General features: G+C 51.6%; 1 protein-coding gene and 1 long non-coding RNA gene across 3 annotated transcripts in view; one reads left to right on the top strand and one right to left on the bottom strand.

Moving 5' to 3' along the window:
- Window positions 1-7117, top strand: part of LOC123646135 — a 32655-nt gene extending 25538 nt beyond the window's left edge. For both annotated transcript variants that reach the window (XR_006737809.1, XR_006737808.1), the window contains exons 2-3: window positions 4833-4939; window positions 6126-7117. This is a non-coding gene — a long non-coding RNA (uncharacterized LOC123646135). The remainder of the gene's footprint in view (window positions 1-4832; window positions 4940-6125) is intronic.
- On the bottom strand, window positions 427-21693 carry GLIPR2 (GLI pathogenesis related 2). The gene is made up of 5 exons (XM_045562817.1): window positions 21443-21693; window positions 10899-11007; window positions 10446-10549; window positions 8504-8581; window positions 427-1963 (listed from the first exon to the last, which is right to left on the bottom strand). Exons 1-5 carry the CDS (start codon window positions 21453-21455, stop codon window positions 1803-1805), a joined length of 465 nt encoding a protein of 154 aa, XP_045418773.1. The 5' UTR covers window positions 21456-21693; the 3' UTR covers window positions 427-1802.
- Between the last annotated feature and the right edge of the window lie 199 nt (window positions 21694-21892).

Here is a 21892-nt window from a genome sequence, read left to right on the forward strand (position 1 = left end):
CTCTCAGTAGCTTCTCTTGTGTCTCTCTAGCAGCTTTCTCACTTCTGGGTGTTTCCTGCTCATAACTTGGCTCACATACAGCTTTGCTTTGCCAGGGCCCTAATTCGAATTCATGGCATCCTTATTTTTTCAGTTTCACTGGTAAATTAATTCTCTCCACATTTCTTAGCTCGAATTCCCAGCCCGTAGCCAGCCTGGGGATTGGCTGCCCTGGGGTCAGGCATCCACTCTGGTCCAATTAGCCATGTGCTGGTGGGTCACGTGGTTCAAAGCTTGTGACCTACCATCACAGAGGGTGTAAGCAGCACAGTCCACGGGCTTGGGGTTGGAGGTCTTTCTGGGGCTTGAGTTTCCAAGACTGGGATTCCGAGTCGTGGATTGTCTCAGCCCCAACTAAGAATCGGGCATGAATCACTTTGGAGGAGATATTATACAAAGAAAAAGTTTATTGTCTTATTAGTCAATATCCCTGGGTGAAGTGAGGGGAACCATGTGAAGCTGTTCACAGTGTGACAAAGGCCTCGAGGACGCTGCTGCAAAGAATGGCCTGCTCACACTCCTGTCGTGGGGCCAGCAGCCCCTCATTCCCACCCCTGCTGTCTGGACAGATGGGGCTGCTATGGTTTCAGGGACACTAGCCTTGGCATCTGGGTTGGTCCCTCCCATATGGACCTTGTGAAATTGCTATTCAGAGGAACCACGTATAGTTTGAGGCAAAACACAGAACCAAATTAGCGTTTCTAAGCCCCCTGCCTGGGACATCTCCCTGGAACATTTGGGCTTGTCACACATTCCAGGAGGGAGCAGCAGCACAGCTGCAGCCACAGCTGCCAGGAACAGGCCTGGGCTCCCGCCCTGACTGGGGGGAGGGCAGAGGCTGGAGGCCTTCCTCTAGGGGCTCCGAGTGAGCTCACCCTCACCCGCACTCTCTGACTTCATCCTGAGGCTGCCTGGCCAAGAGCCCAGGCAGTGTGAGGGTCTCTCTCCCACAGCAGGCCTGGGCCACCTAGCAGAGGTGGGGGAGGAGGAGCTTCAGGCCCAGCCCAACTCCCCAGAAAGCAGGGGTGGCATTTTGAGCTCTGAAACAGCAGAAAAGTTTAATAAAAGAGGGAGGAGTCGGGTGAGGGGAGACAGGTGGTGGTAGTAGTGGTATTTTGCTATTTAAAGGTAGAAAAATGCAAGGAAGTAAAGCTTTTCTCTCCGTTTGTTCTTTGGCAATCCCATTACGCATGCAGGATAAAGTCACATTTTACAACTGAGGATTCTCAATGATTCTGTAAAATGGAGCCCTGCCTGCCACATGTTTCCAGTGGAAGCTGCTTTATATTTATATGTTTAAAGCTGTATTTTAGGTCACATTTAAATGAGGGTTTAATACTCTTAAATATCTACCAAAAGTAGATTACAATGCATGAAGATCACATAAAATGAACTTCACTTCTCAGCATCACAGATAACACATATTTGGAATACAGAAAGTCCAAGGATGGATATTTGAAGTAAGAAAAGGTACAAAAGAAGTTTGCTTAAAAACACCAAATTTTAAAAAATTGACTTCTCCCAAAATCCAAACAATTGTGGTCTAGGTAACCATCAGAGTAAATGCTTCCTATGCTCGTCCCTTTAATATGAACGAGCTCCCGCAGAACTGTATGTCCAAGTGTGTGTACAAGAGATGCTCACGCACACCACACACACAAGCACATACATCCACAGGGACAGACACACAGCTGGGTTTTGGTTGTTCTAGGCACTTCGTATCCACATTCTTAAGTCTGCCACCTTCCCATACACTGGACAAGTTACTTCTTTGGAGGCAGGACATTTTCTTCGAAGAAGCCCTGGTTGACAACATTCCCTGCTGGGAAGTATCTGGCCACCACAAAGGAGGACCCGTCACTTGCAGATGCTTTCCCCACGCCCATCTTCTTTGTGTTCTTCCATACCATGGCCGTGAAGTGTCCTGTAGGGGAACAGGCAGAGGGACAGGGAAACAGGTGAGTTAGCAGAGGCTGATTCTCGAACCCCTGCACCACCTTGCCAGGCCTAGGGCAGTGTGATTTTTACAGACACCAATCACAGGAAGGAGTGACAAAACACACCACTTGGGTGATTTCTAAAGCAGGCCCTTTCAATCAACCACACAGACCTTACTCACCTCACCACTTTCCGAGGGTCTCCCAGAGATCGTGACAAAACCCAGTGACCCCAACAATTAGGATGCCATTCCACCTGGCACCTGTCTCCAACCCTGCCCCCAAACTGCACTCTTAAAGGTCCCTAACGTCCTACATGCTACTTTCCAGTGGCTCCTTTTTGTCTTCATCTTTGACACCTCAGGAACATTTGCTACAGGCGATGCCTCCCCTCTTATGGTTTCCATGATGCCACAGTCTCTTGGTCTTTCTCCTGTCTCACTGGTGCCTCCTTCTCCTCCTCCACCTCCCCGGTAAATGCTAAGGACCTGCATTTCCCAGGCTCCATCCCGGGCTCTCTTTTCTTTTCTCTCTGCATTCTTCAGATGACTTCATCTTTCACTGGTTCCCAAATTTATTTCTTCAGCTCAAATCTCTGCTCTGTGTTCCAGACACAACTACTCACCAGACATTTCCACTTGTCTGATTCACAGGCATCTCAACTCTAACCTATCCAATCTCACTCTCGATTTTGGTTCCCCCACCAGATTTACTCCTCCCCCAGCCCTCCCCTTTCCATCAGTGGCATCTCCGTGCACACTGCTAGGGGTGAATCTGCACTCCTCTCTCTCCCTCATTCAGTCCTGAATAATCCACCTCTAAAACCTTGGTCCCAACCACAAATGTTTCTCACTTGGACCACTGCAGTAGCCTCCTGACTGGTTCTGTGGAACTCACCTTGGCCCCTCCAATCCCTTTTCCACTTATGTACTCAGAACGATAATTTTAAGACACAAATCACATGTTTACTTCTCTGCTTAAAAATCCTTCGCTCACTTCCAAGTGCACCTAGAGTGAAAGTGAAGGCTCCAGTAACCTCCTCTCCATTCCTTGAACGCACCGGGTTATTTCCCACCATGAAACCCTTGCACACACTGGCCACTGTGTGGGACACTCCTGATGAGCAACAGTTTCTTGTCCCTTAGGTCTCAGCCCATATGTCACTTGTTCAAAGAAGGCTTTTGCAATCGCCCTTTTATTTACTGAACACCTCCCTCTCAAGACATTCTTACCACACCCTGTCTTTTCCCTTCAGGGCATTCTTACTATTTGCAATGATAAATTTGTTTGATTACTTGATTATTGTTTGGCTCCTGCACCTGACTATGAGTCCCACGGAGGCAGAGACCAAGTTTGTTTTATTCAAAATACACCCAGTGCCTTGGCATAGCCTGGCACATGAAAAGTGTAAAATAAATTTTTGTTGCATGGATGAATAGAATACATGAATAAAAGTCATATGGAAGAACCATCTTGGACTCAAGCTCTCCCTGCACTGGAAGTGCAGGCCTTCTATGTTTTGAGCTCTTTGAGACCTTGACAAGTTCCAGCCTCGTTCAAGTCCCTCTGCTCTAAGCCAAAAAGCCTAGTTCCTTTCCAAGCTGTTGCTCCAGCCTCCAGACACTTCTGTAGCTTGTGAAGCTTCTTGGCACCAGCGTCCCACTTCTCAGGCTGCCTTCACTCGCTGGTCCTTTTAAACTACTAACATAGCTTAGCTGACAACTCTCCTCCCATTTAGGGGTCAAAGAGTTGATGCTGTAATTGCATTCTTTGCTTGATGATCATAAATTCTTCTCATCTCCTGGGAGTAGATGTTGGACATTCATCCCTCCCATCTTCATCGTTTAGCTCTGGCAGACATCAATGGGACATTTACTTCCATGTTACATGATGGCATTCATTTGCTAAAGCAACCCTGAAGAGATTATGTTTCCTCCTAAATATCTGGCTTGCAACTGGGCAAGCTATGTGAGGGCAGACACCACAACTGTTTTAGTGACCACCATATCCCCAGTGTTCAGCACTCAGCTTGGGACACAGTAGATGCTCAATAAATATTTGGTGAATAAGGAAGAGACAGAGGGAAGGAGGAAGGAGGAAAAGCATGATCAGAGCAGGTAAGCTTCCCATAGGGTGGTTGAGAAAGAAAGAGGGCAACCACCTCACACGCATTAGGATGGCTATAAAAAAACAAAAGGAAAAATTAAAGAAAAAAACAAGTTTTGGCGAAGATGTGGAGAAATTGGAACTCTTGCACATTGCTGATAGAGATGTGAAATGGTGCAGCTGCTGTGGAAGATAGTTCCTCAAAAAAATTAAACATAGAGTTACCATATGATTCAGCCTCCAGGTATATACCCAAAAGTGCTGCAAGCAGGATTCTGATCTTTATACACCCACACTCACAGCAGAGAAGCTAAACAACTGGCCCAAAGTCATACGACCCAAATGTCCATCGACAAATGGATAAACAAAATGTAGTGGGTGTGTGTATACACAATGGATTATTCGACAGCTTTAAAAGAGAATTCTTATATATGCTATCATATGGAGAAACCTTGAAAATGTTATGCTAAGTGAAATAAGCCAGACACAAATGGAAAAATATTGTATGACTCCATTTATATGAGGCACCTGATCAAAACTGAGAGTAGAAGTGGTTACCAGGGGTTAGGGTTGGAGGTGGAGGAGGGAGGGATGGGAAGCTATTGTTTAAGTGTCCAGAGTTTCAATTGTGAAGATGAAAAAGCTCTGGAGATAGATGGTGGTCATGATTGCACAACAGTGTGGATGTATTTAATGCCACTGAACTATATACTTAAAAATGGTAATGATGTAAATTTTATGTTAATGTAGGTTCTATTACAAAATTGAAGAGAGGACAGACAGATACTGGTGTCCACACTCTTCTCATCCTTCAGGAAACAGACAAAGTTGGTACTTCCCATTGCATCTTGCATATGGTAAGCACTAAAAAAATGGTTCATTAATTAAATTCCATTTTTTCCCCTCAGTTGAACTATATTTTTATAATTTTTAAATTTAGGTATAATTTATTTCTTTGTCTATATCCACAAAGGATTTGAGGTTACTAAATTGTTTAGGAAAATAACCAAATTTAGGCCGGGCATGTTGGCTCAGCCCTGTAATCCTAGCACTCTGGGAGGCCGAGGTGGGTAGATCACTCAAGGTCAGGAGTTCAAGACCAGCCTGAGCAAGAGTGAGACCCCGTCTCTACTAAAAAAAAATAGAAAGAAATTAGCAGACCAACTAAAAATATATAGAAAAATTAGCCAGGCATGGTGGCTCATGTAGTCCCAGCTACTTGGGAGGCTGAGGCAGAAGGATCGCTTGAGCCCAGGAGTTTGAGGTTGCTGTGAGCTAGGCTGATGCCACGGCACTCTAACCTGGGCGACAGAGTGAGACTCTGTCTCAAAAAAAAAAAAAAAGAAAAGAAAATAACCAAATTTAAACACTAATCCATATAGTTAATATGATAGAATTGAAGGAAGAATTCAAACAAATCCTAAGTACAATTGTGCATCTTTATCATTTACCTTTAAATTTGTATTAACTGCTACTTCATAAACTCTGGTTTTATGTTCAGAATAGAAGAGAAACCCTTCTTGCCAATTTGTTCAAATTAGTATAAGAACACCCTTGGTTCTTTTTTGTTTTTTTCTTTCTTTTTTTCAAATCTACTCTTGGTTCTTATACTTTTGAGTCACAGCTCCAGGCTCCCAGCAGCTTTGCCAGGTGTCCCTGCTTCTATGAGGCCGTCTGCTCACTCAGCCTCAAGCCCTTTCTCACACAGGCCTCTCTCAGGGGATCACATGCTTTGGCCTTTGACCCAACCCCCCCTCTGTCTCCCAGAAAAGGAAGAAGCTGCCATTTATCCACTGGTTGCCAAGCAAATTACAGGCACAAAGTGCACATCAGCAACCCAAATGCGCGTGGCAGCTTTTTCCAAACAGAAGAGGCTGAGCAATCTTTCCTCTTACTGGGGAGGTTTCTGTCTGCACAGAGATAATTAAGTTATGGGTATGCAGAGGTTAATTAAAGGACACAACTTCCTTAGCAACCATCAGATACACACTGGTTTCTAACTCTACTTACAAAGGTTCCTTTTTCTTTTTCTTTTTCCTCAAGGGATCACATCCTCTTTCCTGCTATGGACTCAACATTTCTAGAATATACCTTTGAAAAACGTATTAAATAAGTTATAGTGTATCCTTGCAAGGGAATAATGCGCAACAGCAAGAAAGAATGAGCGAGCTCTTTTTGTACTGATATGGAACAATCTCTGACAAGTGTAAAACAGACCATATACTGTGACACCAGAGTGTGAAAAAGGGGGAAAGAGAACACGGATTCACAAATGCTGGCAAAAGCTCAGGATAACTCCAGGATGATACACAGGCAACTGGTATCTCTATTTGCCTCTTGGGAGGGAAAGTGCTGGAGGTCAGGGCTGGAAGAAAAACCTTCTGGCTTATATCAATTTTCATATCATGTAAACATACTATTCATTCAGAATAAGTAAACAAACCTACCTATTTAAACAGAATATATCAAAGTAATTATAAGAAATCATTTCTCTCCATTCAGCACATTGCTGAGAACAGTGTTCACCACAAGATGCTGGCCCGGGTGGGGTTGGGGATGGATTACAGGGTATTTCAAAGGCCCTGTCACCTACAGTGTGGACTCAGGTCAGGGGATCCCTGAACAATGGTGCAGCAAGAAGAAGGTGGGCACAGGGTCTGGGGGAGGCTGAAGCAGGGTGGGCCTGAGGATCTTTAAGGGTCTTGCAAGCCCCATTTATGACATCACCCAGAGCCCCACTCCCGCCTTAGGATCAGGCTCGGTCTGTCCCAGGCATTGCCGCTGGCACAGGGGCTGCCTGCCCCTGGGGTTTTCCTCTTTAGGAGCGTGTGATGTGGGGTGAGGGGTGAAACAGGCAGTCAGTGATCATAAAAACCTGAGCCCCATTCTCAGCTGCTGACTCTTTTGAGATTCCCACCTTGGAGCGGGGGCCATGGAAAAAGCATCAGAATAGGGGCAGAAGGCATGAGAAAAGCCTGTTGTCTTTTGTAGGCCTCAGTTTCCCTCTCTGCAAAATGGGTAGAATAAAGCTCTACTTTCAAGTGGTGTTAACACGTCAGACTTATGTGGCAGCGGGTGTGGAGGCCCTTTAGAACTATCCTGTGCTGTGCACACACACGAACAGCACTAACAACTCGCTCTGACACAGGTCCAATTGCTCAAGAATCTTGCTCACGGCTAAAGCAAATCCAGAAGCTAAGAAATAAAACGCCTTCTGGAGACTGATCTTTACTAACAGAAGACAAGGTTCTGCCTACACATCCTCACTCACTCGGGGAGGCTGTTACTGCTCCCTCCCCCGAATATCTCGGCCCAGAGCCAGCAGTTCTCACTGACAGCAGCCTCCCTGGCCTGGGCCCGCAGGAGTTAGCTGAGAGGAAAGAAGCCTCAGCAGATGCTTCTACCTCTGCCCAGAGTCCTACCACATGGCTGCGGTTGTGAGAACCCCTGCTCCAAACAGCTGGGCAACAAACGACAGGAAACGGTGACTGGCTCTGAAAACGTGTCACTTCCTGCCTCTGAAGCAACCTCCAGAGGGTGGAAGGTGACAGGGGGCTCCTGTGAGTGGGACAGGGGTGGGATGCGCACAGAACCCCTTTTTCAGTTTCCCTAGTGCCTTCTGGTCAGAGAAACTCACACCCCCTTTCACACCAGCCTGGGCCTCAGGTGGAGTCCGAATCGGTTCTGAGGAAAGACAAGGGCCCGGTGAGGCCTAGGCACAGAGTCAGCTAAGTGGTCCCATTACCATGGAGGAGGCCTAGAGAAAGGCATGGGCCCCACGGAAGGCTCCTCCCTGCTCTGAACCACCAGCCTCAAAATGTCCCTTAGAGGCCACCACCTTGTCCGTCTCCCATGGGGACAGGGAAGGATGGGAACTGACCCAAGTTCATACAACAAATAGTGCCCGAGCTGAGACTAGATCCAGCGTTTCTGCATCCCAAGCTCACCTGAACCACAAACTAGGGTGAAAGGGGAAGGATGCCAGGGAGGCTGGGGTGGGGAGCTCCGTGGGGAGGGCGCAGCCTTGTGGAAGAGGCCCTTCCCTCACGGCCCCAGGGAGCCCTGGCAGTTTAATCAGGAGAGCACAGCTGCACAGGGGGTAGAAGTGTTCAGGCTGCTGGGAGGAGGAAGAGTTGGAGGGACCAGGGTGACTAGCTAAAGGTGCTGAGGCACCGACACAGGAGTGGAGCTCTAAGCGGCTCTTAAAATCCGGTCTCCTGTGATCCAGTCCGTGAAGCAGGGCCCTGAGCTGCTGGGGCAGGGCTCAGCGCTGGGGCGCTCTCGGGTGGAGGGGTACATGGGGGTGGTTGGGCAGGTGCTGGGGAAAGGAGAGCTTTGCCCTCTGGGCAAGGTCAAGCCAGAGAAATATGGAAGAGGCAGAACTCCCCAGGGCTGGCTGCTGGTGAGACCCCGTCACTCACCAGTCCCCGAGGTGAAGCCAGGCTGCTGGAAGTTGTAGTTCTTGATCTCGCTGTACCACCTATCAGCCACCTCCTTTCCTGTATGGAAACGACATTGTTCTAAAACTCAGTAACAAAATCCACCCACTCCCTAGTCCCTGCATCTTCTCCCATCAACCCCAAACCACCCATCCCGAAATTAGACGTCTGATAAAGCACCAAAGAGCTGAGACACCTTGGGTGCTCCGTGCAGACGCCTAGGACTCCTGCCCACGAGTGTGTCCAGGCTGAGTGGGCCTTCCTGGGGGTTGGGAAGAGCCTGGCCTGGGTCAGGGAACCTGCATCTGTGTCTCCCCCAACCCCCACCACTGACTCGCTGTGCAGTCCTGGGCGAGGCCTTTCCCTCTCTGGGCCTCTGTACAACAAAAAGGTTGAATGCAATGTACTTCAGGGGTCTTCTAATGACGCTCGGAGTTTCCGGGAGACTCTGGCCTCATCCCACCCCATCTGTGGCTCCTCAAATGGCACAGAATAAAAGACAATTGGGCCGGCAAGCCAAGGGTCTCCACTGCAGGCAGGAGGGCCCTCGCCTGGAGCGTCCACTGGCCCACAGGTGGTGATGTGAGACGGCAGTACCCTGGAAGCTGCTGATCTCAGAGCCAGAGCTGGCAGCCTTGGACTTCAGGGCAGTCAGTCTCAAAACTTAACATGTGCATGAATCACCTGGGGATCTTGTCAAAATGCAGGTTCTTGTTTCAGTAGGTCTAGGGAGGGGACCTGTGGTTCTGCCTTTCTGCCCCCAGGTGCTGCTGCGGAGCCATGGTCTACACACATTAGCCTCACCCGGAGAGCATTTAAAACCCACTAGTGCCTATGTCCTTCCTCAGACTGACTGTGCCAGTATCTCTGGAGGACAGATCCAGGCACTGGCTTTTTTTTTTTCAAAACTCCATAAAAGATTCCAATGTGTGGTGAGACTAGGGAACCACTGCCTTAGAGCTCAGCTACCCAACCCCCTCTCCGTAGAGGCCGCACAGGGTAGTGGCTTGCTCAAGGCTCCTCAGGGAGCCAGTGCAAGGCCGGGATGAACCCTGCCTTCCGACTGCCCACTTTCCCATCCCGTGCCCTTCTCCCGGGCCAGCAAGGGCCCCCACCTGGGCCTGCGGAGGGAGTCGCAGCCAACACCTCTTTCAGAGGGGGCACTGAGGGCCCCGCTGCGCAGGGAGCCCTGGCTCAGGCTGCGCAGGGAAGCGGGAGGACTCAGGGGGCTTCCCCTGGGAGCTCCCAGGAACGTGAGGTCAGGGAGGGAGTGAGTCATCCTCCGGCTGGGGTTTGGAGGAAGCTTCAGAAATCCAGATAGCTCTCTCCAAAACTCTTCCTAAAAAGCCACTTCAGGGCCTTTGGAGCCAGGAAGCTCAAGAATGTGTGGTCAGTGTGGTGGGATCATTCCAGACTGAGACCTTGGATGGAGGAATTGTCTTTTCCATTATTTCTTTTTTTTCAAAAATGGAAAAGGCTCTATTGCTTTTCTTCAGGTACAAAAGCAATATGTGAACACTTAAAAAAATTAGAAAAATGTGAAGAAAGTAAAATTTCTCGGTAGCTGGGGACGCTTTGGTGCCCACAGCATCAGGCTGAGACTTAGTACAGACTCAGTCTGTCTCCCCCACCCCCACTCCTCGGCCTGGGAGCTCTTCCGTAAGGGGGGGCTGGTCAGTCTGACTCATCTCTGTGTCCCTGGCACCCAGCACAGGCCTGGCCCTGAGCCGGCCACCAGAGACCTTGTGGTGAACTGAAGTCAGCCTGGGAGCAGATTCGGAGCTCTGGGTTTCCTTTCCCTTTCTGGACTTGTGGCCACACCATGGCTAAACTATGGAGGGCGCTGGGGCAAGGAGGGGTGTGAGGAGACCCTGTCCTGGGTCCAGCTCCAGTGGAGAGGAAGGGAGCCAAGAAAGCAACCCACCTGTTTGATCGTAGGATGCCCATGCAAGGTTCTCCCCACACTGGCCGCGGCTGGACTCTGGGCTGTGCTTGAGGATCCTCGTGCTGGCCAGGGCCTCAGAATACCTGCCAGGGTCCACAAGGCTTCCTCAGGGTGGGCGCAGCCCTGGGAACCCCCCAAAGTATGAGCCCAAGCTAGGGTCGCTGAGCTTCCTTCCCTGCCCGGGGCGCACAGAGGAGGTAGAGGAGCAGCACACCCGTGTGCTTCTGAGCACACAGCCCCATTTTACAGAGGGGCAAACTGAGGCTCAGAGGAACAAAGGGACCTGCCTAAGTGAGTGGTACAGTGGTTATTCAATTTTGGCTGTACCTGACCCCAAAATCCATGTCCCTCCAACCACCCTGGACTCCTCCAAGACTGCAGCAGCAGCACCATGAAGGGCCCGAGCCACCCGAGTGTGCTGGGGACACTCACTGCTGAGCCTCCTGATTGAGCTTCTTGCAGAGCTTCAGTGGGGGGACACCGTGCTGCTGTCGGTACTCATTGTGGGCCTTCAGGACCTCGTTATGAAATTGTTTGGAAGCTGGAATGATTGCAAGGCAGAGAATGGCTCAGTGCAGGGAAAGACCCACCAAAGTATAACGGCTTCAGAGCAACACCACTCAAACCCCAGCCACATGCTGGGCTGCTGCTCCCTTCTGACACCTGGCACTCCCTCCAAGTGGCCCCGCTCCACTCTGCTGCTCATCCTGTCTCCACCCAGCACCAGCCTCCGCATCTCTGCATGCCTAACCCCCGTGGATTACGTGGGCCCTTATGGGCCATATTAGGGATTCGGGTCTCTATCCAAGGCAACGCAAGCCCTGAATGGGAGCAGGGGAGTGAGCTGCTCAGATTTGTGTTTCTGGAGGTGCACAGCAGGTTTGGGGGCCTGGACAGCCGGCAACAGGACTTCTGCAAGAACCCATGGTGGGCGGTGGGGACTAGAAAGGGCTAGAGTTGGGGGTCCAGAAAGAAGCAGCTGGCTGGGGTGGAGAGTGCCCACCCTGGAGTGGTGAAACCAAGGAGACAGAGGGACAGACGACAAAGAGGGCGAGGGAAGGGCAGCAGTGGGGAAGTGGAGCAACATGGTTAATTTTTGGTGTCACTTTGACTGGAATCAGGAAGACTCAGGGAACTGCTAAAGCATGATTCTGGGGTGTGTCTACGCAGGTGTTTCTAGAGGAGATTGCCGTGGACTAGGTGGGGAAGATCTGTCCTCAATGTGGCAGGCACCACCCTATTGGACAACCTAGGGGCCCAGGAAGAAACCTGCCATGGGGCAGAGCCACCGCAGGGTTCCCACTAGGGCAATACCTAGTGGAGCCGTAGAAGTGGGGCCACTCCCAAGACCCCAGAACTGTAAAACCACCAGTGTAAAGCAACAGCCTGGGAAAGCCAGAGACTCGAGATTCCAACCTGAGAGGGCTGAAGTGTGGACTGAGTGCTACCAAGCCGCAGGGGTGAGGCTGCCTGAGGCGTTGGGGGCCCCACCCCCATCCCAGTGTGCCCAGAAGGTAGAACACAGAGTCAAAGGAGATTATTCTCCAGCCTTAAGATTTAATGTTGTTTTCCCTGTTGGGCTTTGGACTTAGTTAGGACCAGTTACCCCTTTCTTCTTGCCTATTTCTCCCTTTTGGAATGGGAATGTCTATCCCATACCTATCCCACCACTGTATTAATATTTTGGAAGTAGATAACTTGTTTTGATTTCACAGGCTCACAGCTGGAGGAATCAAGATGAATTGTGCCTTGAGTTTCATCCACATCCAATTTACAGGAGACTTTGGACTTTTGAGTTGGTACTGGAATGAGCTAAGACTTGGGACTATTAGGATGGAATTAATTTATTTTATGTGAGAAGGACATGAGTTTTAGGGGGCCAAGGATGGAATGCTATGGTTAGAATGTCCCCTCCAAAACTCATGTTCAAATTTAATTGCCAGTTTAACAGTGTTGAGAGGTGGGACCTTCAAGAGGTGATTGGTCATGAGGGCTCTGCCCTCATGAATGGATTAATTCTGTTATTGAGGGAGTGGGCTCCTGATACAAGGAAGAGCTTGGCCTGATCTCTCTCTGTCTTGCATGCTTGCGTGCCCTTCTGCCCTTCTACCATGTGATAATGCAGCATGAAGTCCTTGCCAGATGCTGGTGCCATGCTCTTGGACTTCCCAGTCTTCAGAACCATAAGCCAAATAAAATTCTGTTCTTTATAAATTACACAATCTGTGATATTCTATTATAGCAGCAAAAAATAGACTAAGACACAGAATAAGGGAAGAGTGTAGAAAAGAAAGTGGTGGTGATGGGAGGGTGAATGTTGTGATCAGTGGGCCCAGTGCTGAAGTAGGGGAAGAGGTGGAGCCCATGCCCAATTGGGTCATGACTTCAGAAAGGGCAAGGTCAAGAAGGCTATGGTTAGGGAGAGAATAGGTGGGTGAAGCCAAGGGCAAGCAAGGTCAATAGTGAACAAATACCACACCAATTTGGATCTGAAATGGAACCCCAATGTCCTCCATACATACATACATCCAACATCTTCCATCCATCCATCCATCCATCCACCCATCCATCCATTCAATATCTTCCATTCATCCATTCAAAATTCATCTAATATCACCCATTCCTCCAACATCCTCCACCCATCCACCCAATATCTTCTATCCATCCATCCATCCAATATCTTCCATCTATCCTCCATCTATCTATCCATTCAACATGTATCCAACATCATCCACCCAACTATCCTCCATCCATCTGTTCATCTGTTCTCAAAGTGCCTTCCTTGTGCCAGGTCCCACTTTGTGTCCTAGGGATCCAGGGGCAAATCAGCCATATCCTGCCCTCAAAGAGCTCACACACAGAAGGGAGACAGCCCTGTAAACAGATACTAGCTGTGTGATAGGTGCCAAGATGCAGGTAAGCACAAGTTCAAGAGGAACTTAGAGAAGATCGATCTAGCATGGTCTCGGGGATCAGGAAGGAGGTGACTCCTGATTTGAGGCCCCAAAGATGTATGGACAGGAGCTAGCCAGGCTAAGATGGTGAAGGCACTGAACACCAGCCTTAGGGATCTGGGAGTTCCCCTCTGTAGAAATGGAGGTGAGGTGGGTGCGTTGTGGGTGAGGACCACAGAGGGCCCTTACATGGAGCTGGTCCCACCTGGCCAGAAGCCTGTCTCATGAGGGCTGGCTGTGGGTAGTGGCAGGAAGGGTGTAAACCAGAGCATAAAGGAAGTGCCACACTCCTTCCTCTGTCCCAGGTCACATATTCACCAGTGCCTTTCTTTTCCTCTGCTGCCTTTCACCCCAGGCTAGGAGATGATCCAACAGGGAGTCCTCGTTCCTTCTCCCATAGCAAGACCCCCGGGCCTTCAAATCAAATCCCATGAGACCTCTGAGGGGAATGAGATGAGGGGAAGATAACCCAGGGCTTGGCCTCAGGGGGGGTGGGGCTAGCTGTAGACCCAGGAGGTGGAGATAACTGCAGGTCACAACTGCACGGGTGGAGCTGTCCAAGGGCTTTCTGATAAAGATGAAGTGGACTCTTAAATAAAGAGTAAGCGGACTCTGGGTCTCAGCAAGGCCGTCCAGTGAGATCCAGTCACAGTAATGTGTGGTAGGGGAGGGATGATGGGGGGGATGTCTGAATCCCAGGATTTGGGAGGTTTGGGTTGACAGGTAGAGATGGGGATACAAAATGATGACAAAGGCATGGAGGTGAAAACTGGTAATGGTGACTAGGCATAAGGCAGAGGGTGGAGCTAAACCCGAAGCATCAGGTCTTTGTAGCCAAGAGGCAGAACAAGCCCTAGTTGATAGGAAACACAAAAGATTTCAGGTCTCCTGGGAGGAGGAGAAAAGGGAGAGGTGTTGTTTAATCATGGATATAGAGTTTCAGTTTTACGAGATGAGAAAGGTCTGGAGCTGTTTCACAACAGTGTGAATATACATCATACTGCTGTACAGCACACCTAAAAACGGATTAAGATGGTATATTTCATGTCATGTGTTTTTTACTGCAATAAAAAAAAAGCTTTCAGGTTTAGCATGTTAATGTGGTATTTGGGATAGGGAGTCACAGAGGCTTTTAAGGACTATCTCATGAGGAGACGGCAGGAGCCTGCTGGGGGTTGAGGACAAGTTAAGGAGTCAGCAGGGTGGTATGGCCGACAGAAACCCACAGGCCCCCGGGCCATGGGCTGCTTCCCCGGCCCGGGCCCTGCAGTGTGCGAGAGGCAGTGGTGATCTGAAGTGTGTTCAGAGGCTGGAAATGGAGTCTTAGGGTTCAAGTGCTGGGTAAGCTCACCCTACAGAAGATTACACTCTGCAAGACACAGTGGAGGCCCCTGATGAATTCTGGGGCCCCAGAGGGAAAAGCTGGGGCCAGTGGGTGGAAAGGGCAGGACGACAGATTAACTCAGCCTGAGAATGTCCTTCCTCCTGATCAAAGCTTTCTGAAGACTGAATGGGGCCACCTCACGTGGTAGTGAGCACTCTGTCACTTGGGGAGTGCAAGCAGGTGAGCCCTCCTCAGCGGGATTCAGGCCCCGGGTCAGATGAGATCCTGTAAGGTCCCATCAGGGTCGGGGTGTGGGGAGGAGACAAGATGAACTGACCCAAGACTTGCAGGAGTTTCCTGAGCTTCTCTAAGGAGACAGCGTGACTGAAACGAGGGTATGTGAACAGGCAAGGGCACGGATGGGTACACACAGTGTACACACAAGGTGAAGGAGGGTCCCCGCCTGAGTGGCAGGCTTGGCCAGGCCCATCCTAAAGTCCCTTCCTGTTCCCATGTCCCAGGAGGGCCGTGGTGGGGCTCGTGGGACACCACGGGAGATGCATGAGACTGAGCGGCATGTGCAGTGGTGACCACGGATGCATGAGGGAAGGGAGGGCTGCCTGCAGGAGGTGTTTCTACATCAGGAAGCATGAGGTGAGAAGGCACAGGGCACAGAAAGAGCCAGGGCAGAAGGAACTAAGCATATCCGGGGCCCTTGAGGAGGAGGGGGAGGAGGGCAGTTAGTGGACAGCCAGGGGAAAGCGAGTTTAAAGGCACCCTGAGTGTTGGGGTCAGTTTGCCTTGAACCCCATGGTGCTGCAGGCCCCAAGTCTCCTCAGCAGACAGGGACAAATAAGGCTGCTAAAAACTAGGTCACTGCACTCCCAGAATGTGGGAAGTAAAGAGAAACAAAAGTGAAAGTTCCTGTGCCCAGAAGCTGAAGCCAGGCAGTGTCCTCAGCAGGGCCAGGGTCCTGGGCCAGAGTTCTCTGGAAGGGACAGCAGGTCTTTCTGGCAATCAGGAGTGGAGCCCGCTCTCCCCTCCAACCACACTTCAGGCAGCCCTGGGAGTCCCCTCCTTCTGTGGCCTCTGCCCAGGTGGCTCCCCGGCTCAGGGCCTCAGCCCCAGGGAGGCAAGTTATCAATGGTGACCACACCCAGCAAGAGGCACACCCCACTTCTGTAGAAAGACCGAAGAACACAGATAAACATTAGGCAAAAAGTCAAAGAAAAACCACCAGTCCCCCGGCAGGCAGGCAAAGCCCTCACAGCCACCCTGCCATGGGGGAAGGGCAGGGATTGCGTCCTCATTTTGTAGGAGGGTAAACTGAGGCTCAGAGAGGCCACACCGCCCCAGAGTGCCGGGATGAGGGAGAGGCAGGCCCACCCGTCCGTGCTTCTGCTTTCCTCCGCTAGCAGGCCATCCCCGTCTGCGGGCCGGGCCTACACATCATCTTACTTACTTCTCACCACCTTTGGGGGAGCTTCCAAGACCTTAGCCATTGTTTTGATTGGGAAACTGAGGCTTGAGAAGGGAAGGTACCGCCCAAATCCCCACAACTAGTCCGGGGGTGGGCCCATCAGGGCGGAGACTGGATCCCAAGGCAAAGCCCTTGTCCTAACTCCCAACCCCAGAGCCCCAGGGTGAGAGACAAAGGGAATGACAGAGAAGACGCTGGGTAGCCCAGGAGGCCGAGGAGGAGGAAGACCAGGTGCAGTGGGGACAGCTGAGGAAAGCAGGGGAAAACAGAGATGTCAGATCTGAAGGGGGAGAACAGGAGGAAGGAAGAGGAGAAAAGAACTAAGATTGCTCCAAAGCATCCACTGTGCCAAGCCCTTTACAGACCTGCCTGAGGGACCCCAGAGGCAAATCAGGGACTTTAGAGTAGAAGTTGGGGGGGCAGATTTGGGGCTTCAAATAAATTAAAGGTCAGAGCTGTTGAAAGGTGGCAGGGGCTGCCTGGGCCTGGCTCCCCGGGGCTGAGGGGAGGGCTGGGCTGTTTGTGCTGGGGCGGAGGCTGCCCCGGCCCTGGAAGCTGTAGATTCTGAGGACTGCGCCCCTGCCTCTTCCCTTTGGGCTTTTTACTGGGACACCTCCTTCCTTAGCATCATCTCCTCTGCGGCCTCCCTGAGCCCAGCCTGACTCATTCCTCCACCCTTTCCAGACTCCCCAGGAAAGAGGCCCCTGGCAGTCAGGGGTGAGGGCAGGAGTTGTGAACAGTCCCCCCTTTCCCCACAGCAAGTGGCTGGAAAGCAACCTGCTCCCGCCTTTGGGACAAAGCTGGTTTTGCTTGTTTATCAGGAAAAAGCATTAAAAAGTGACAGTTAAAAAAAAAAGGATAAATTTCAGATAGGTAGCTCCTGTTCTTTTAAGCCTGGGTTCCAGGAATTTCAATAGGCAAATCTCAGCTCTGCCTTTTACTAACTGTGTGATCTTGGGCAAGTTGCTTAATCACTCTGTGCCTCAGTTTCCCATTATAAAATGAGGGTAGCAGTATCTACCTCACAGGGTTATTGTAAGGACTAAATGGATTAAGTCTATATACATGCTTTAGAACTGTACTGGAACATAATGAACGCTTATTATATGCCAGATTATTATTATTATTGTTACCAGAAGCCCTTTGGTGTCTGGCTTTAGGAGAACCTGCTCCCATCTTAGAGCCCTTCCCTGCCTCTAAATTGATCTTTGATGACATCTTGTAGTACCTCTGAGCGCGGACATTTGCTAAGTGAATGGGTGAGTGAACAAATGACCGAGGTTCTCACACCAGTACAGTGAAGGCACTTAGGGCAGGATTCCTCTCTTCTTCACAGATGAGGAAATTGGGGTCTTGGGCGGGGGAGGCATGCGGATTGCCCGAGGTCACACAGTGAGTGCACATTAGAGCCAGATCTAAGAGCACCCCTCCCATCACCCCCTCCCTGGCCCAAATCTCCCACATTTTCCACTTTACCATACAGCTTCCTCTTTTCACAATGGCCAGAATGATGTCAATAAGGAGTTGCTCAATTGCTTACAGGAACAAGGAATCCCCCACCCCCCAGCATGAGCCTCCTCCAGACTGCCCCTGTCCAAAGCCAGTGGCTGTGATCAGAGGAGCCAGGGCTCCCTCCCTCAGGCCAGCAGAGAGGCAGCCCATCCTCCAGCCCTGCCTGCCTAGAGGCAAGTCTCTGCCCCTTTGGGCCCTAGGTTCCCCATCGGTGTGTGAAGGAAGGATGACATCTGTGGTTTTCATAATGTCTTCAAAGCAGGGAAACCCTTCCTTCGAAGGAAATCTTCAATAAAATCAACAGATGAAAATGGAAACACCGGGGCTGACCCGGCCCACACAGCCTCTCCCTGCAGACTCCTGAGGGCCCCACTCCGTAGAAAATCCCTGGGCTAGTTGGTCCCTAAAGGCCTTTCTGCTCTGATGGCATCTGGGGCTAACAGATGCAGGCTGGGACGCTAACATTCTTAGAGATTATGAGAGGGTGTGTGGAGGTCCTCAGGGGCCAGAGCCCAGGCTGGGAAGGGGAGCGGGGGTGGGGGCAAGTGCGCAGTGTGGTAGAGCGGAAAGGAGAATTCAGAGAGCTGAGTTCAGTTCTGTTTGTTTACTTACAGATCAATGTGTGAGCTTGGGCAAGGAACTCAACCTCTATAAATCTATAAAATGAGTTGATAATAACTCTTTGCAGCACTGTTACAATGGTTAGTAACAGAAAATACCTAGCTCCCTGCCTGGCATGCAGTAGGAGTTTAATAATTGGTAATCACTGTTGTAATACTAGGGAGAAGAGGCTTCCACTGAGCCCAAGGCCATTGCCTTTCTCTGCCACACCACACTTTCTGCACACTGAGGCCCAGAAGAGAGAACAAGGCTGGGACCTGGCAGTCTCCAAACACCAGGCCAAGTATCTTCTGGAATTTAAGCTGTGTCAGTTGTGTGATGATTTTATAATAATGCCCATTACCCGAATAGGCTCTGGGGCATACCTGAGGTTAAATTTGAAAAAGAGCCTGGCTCCTATGCACTGATAGGGAAACTGAGACCCGAAGAGGCAGGGACTGATTCCTTATGATGGTCATCATGGAACTACATAGAGCCCCTGTGTGGATAGACATCTGTGAGTGCTACCTGCCCTGCAGGCACAGACAGCAGCCCCAGGCTGGTGGCCTGGAACTTCAAGGTTGGGTTTGTGCTGAAGGCCCATTGGGCATTGGTCACCCAGAAAAGTCACCTTTCACTAGGGACCCTTAGGAGAGCCAGACACTATTCTGGGGACTCTTAGTCTTATGGGAGGAGGCAAAAGAAGTACATGTGGTTATGAAGGAGATAGGCCTGGGTTAGATTCTGGAAGGTACCTGGGTGTGTATGTCAGAGTGGGCGGGTAGGGGTGGCACCTGACTCAACCACCTCTAACCTGGCTTCCTAACACCGGCCCCCTCCTCTCTTCTGAGAGAGAAGTCATCCTCCTCTGAAACCTGCCCAAGGCTGCACCTCCAGGCCTGGGAGATATCACTGCCATATTGCATGCCTCTGACCCTTCCCTCTACTTCACAATAAGTTGTCACCAAGTCTGCTCAAGGCCACCATCTCGCAAATCCATGCCCTCCTCCTCTCCAGCCCCTACCTCTGCCCTAGATGCCTCTGTCATCTCTTGTTTGTGTAACTGCAATGGTCCCTCCATCCTCCACCTCCACCCTGGCACAGCTCTGGTCCTGCTACTTTTGGCTTGGTGCCTTTCAATGGCACCCCAGGTCCCATAAAATAAAGTCCAAATTCTTAAGCCCTCTAGGATTTGACCACCACTTTCAGTGGTTCCCATGCAGTGGTGATCTCTACCTCACTTGGGCTCCCACCACCCTTCACTTGCACCTGTCTTGTGGCTTGGATCACTTCCCAACCCGTGTTGGAGCCAGGTGGTACCTGTTCGTCCCCCTAATCAGCTTTATTTATTCATTTCACAATCCACATGAACACTCTTGAGGACAGGGGCCATGCACTTCGTTGCACTGTGTCCACGTGCACTGTGTCCACGGCCAGGGTGGAATGGGGGAAGAACGGAGGGATGAACAGACAGAAGAGTGGGCACACAGCTTAATATTAGTAGTTCTGAAAAACTGTGTCTTAGGGAAGAAGCCAGAAACAACTGATTAAGATGTAGCTGAATAGAATTTGTGGGTTTTCTCCTAAATCTACAGAGAAAGGAGTTGATTTCCCAAGTAGATATCTCAAAGTGCTCTCTCCCATCTGCCATACTTTGGCCCCATTTCCACCTATCATCCTGCTCTTTTAACTATATGACAACCCATTATATCATCTTTCCATACCATGAAGGACCCTGTGGAACATATGGGCCACGCTCATTATACAGACGAGGAAACTGCAGAACAGAGAGGGAAGGGGCCTTGCTCCGTATCACACAGCAAGTGATTGGCACAGACAGGGCTGAAAGCCAGACCTGTCTCTAGAGCCCGAGGTAAGGCTGGCTAGGTTAGGACCAATGCCAGAGAAAGCCACTTGTTCCCAATGCTGGCATCTCCTGAGTCTGGATCCTGGAGGACAGATCTAAGAAGGGACCTAGCTGTACTCATCAGAGGCTGACAACCCTGATAAAGCAGATTTCTGAACTCCGTTCAATGGCTGTTCATCAACAGCCTCCTGTGAGGCAGGAACTACGCTGAGATCAACATGGCCCTAACCGCTGGCAGTGAGGGGTCAGTGGGAATCAGGTCTATGGCTGAATACTTGTCCCAAGCCCACTGCAGGAAAAAGCAACAAAGAACACACTAGGTGGGGTGATCCCTCTGCAAGGGAATCTGGGATGGGCTCCCAGCCCAGGAGTTGAGCCTAGAAGGATAGGGTGGATTTTCAGGCTGGGTAGTGGGGGTGGTGAGTGGTGGGTAGGGGGAAGGTCCCAGGGGAAGGGACCAGCGTGCCAGCCTCAGGATAGCTGGAGAGTAGAGTGCAAGCAAGGGGTGGTGATCAACTCCTGGGGCCCTGAAGGGAGACTAAAGAGATAGATTGTCCTTCCACTCTGCAGACAATGGGGTGGAAGGTGTTAGGGAGTGAAAGGAGATCTGCATTTTAGAAAGTTCATCCGACAGCCACAGTTGTGAGGATGGACAACAACAGGTCAGAGATAAAGCGGGAGCCAGACTGAGCCTGGCACAGAGGGGGTGTTCGGGAGAGGAGAGACAACGAAAGAATGAAGAGGATGCTCAGAGCTGTCCCTAGGAGGGTTGAACGGGGCAAGCAGCTTTGCTGCGAGAGATGGTGTCACAGTTTGGTGGCTTTTTCCAACTGTAACTCTGTCCTGAAACAAAGCAAAAGCCACGCCTTGGCCGAACGCGGAGCGCTAATCCCATCAGCGCCTGGAAGCCCTCCCTGACGCGATCTCTGGCTCGCAGACAGGGGGACCCTCCCTCGGTCTCGCCTTCCCTCCCTCTCTCCCCGTGGCCACACGGCCGTCCCGGCTTCCTGGCTGCCCCGGAAACTGCCCGCGCCGCGCCTCGAGGCGCTTCGGCCGCGCGCCCCTCCATCCCGCACCCGTGGGTCCCGCATCGCAGCCGGCGCCGCGTCCCGCGCTCGGAGGCGGCCGCCCAGCTCCCCGGGACCCAGCCGCGGCGGGGGAGGGTGAGCGCGAGGGCTCGGGAGCGCGGGGCTCCGGGCCCATCCCCGCACCCGGGCGCGGCCGGCCCGGCGGGCTCACCTGACTTGCCCATGGCCGGCTCCGCGCGCTGCTCGGCTCCCCGCGGCTGCGCTGCGCTGCGCTCCCGTCCGCCCCGCGCGCTCGGCGGGCCCCGGAGGGGGCCGGGCGGCCGCAGCCCCTCCCCCGGCGCCGCCCGGCCCCGCCTTATAAGGCAGCGACAGCTGCAGGCGTAGGCGCCCGGGGCCACCCTGCGGGCCGCCCAGAGGACCGGCCCCGCGGAGGCGCTCCGCCACTGCCCTGGGCCCCCCAGGTGCGGACACGGAGCCCGGCTGCCCCCGGACTTCAGCCCCGCGCTGTCCCTCTCCGGACGCTTAGGGAAGCGCGCGCCTCCCTCGGGGCTCCAGGTAACTCTTTAGCGGCTGACGCGCGGCGGGCGCTGCGGTGCTCACCGTCGCAGCACAAGGGACTTTCCAGCCGGGGCCGCCAGGGGACAGTAACTCCCTTGACTTG

The sequence above is a fragment of the Lemur catta genome, chromosome 10, assembly GCF_020740605.2.
Source record: "Lemur catta isolate mLemCat1 chromosome 10, mLemCat1.pri, whole genome shotgun sequence".
In the NCBI taxonomy this organism is placed as follows: domain Eukaryota; kingdom Metazoa; phylum Chordata; class Mammalia; order Primates; family Lemuridae; genus Lemur; species Lemur catta.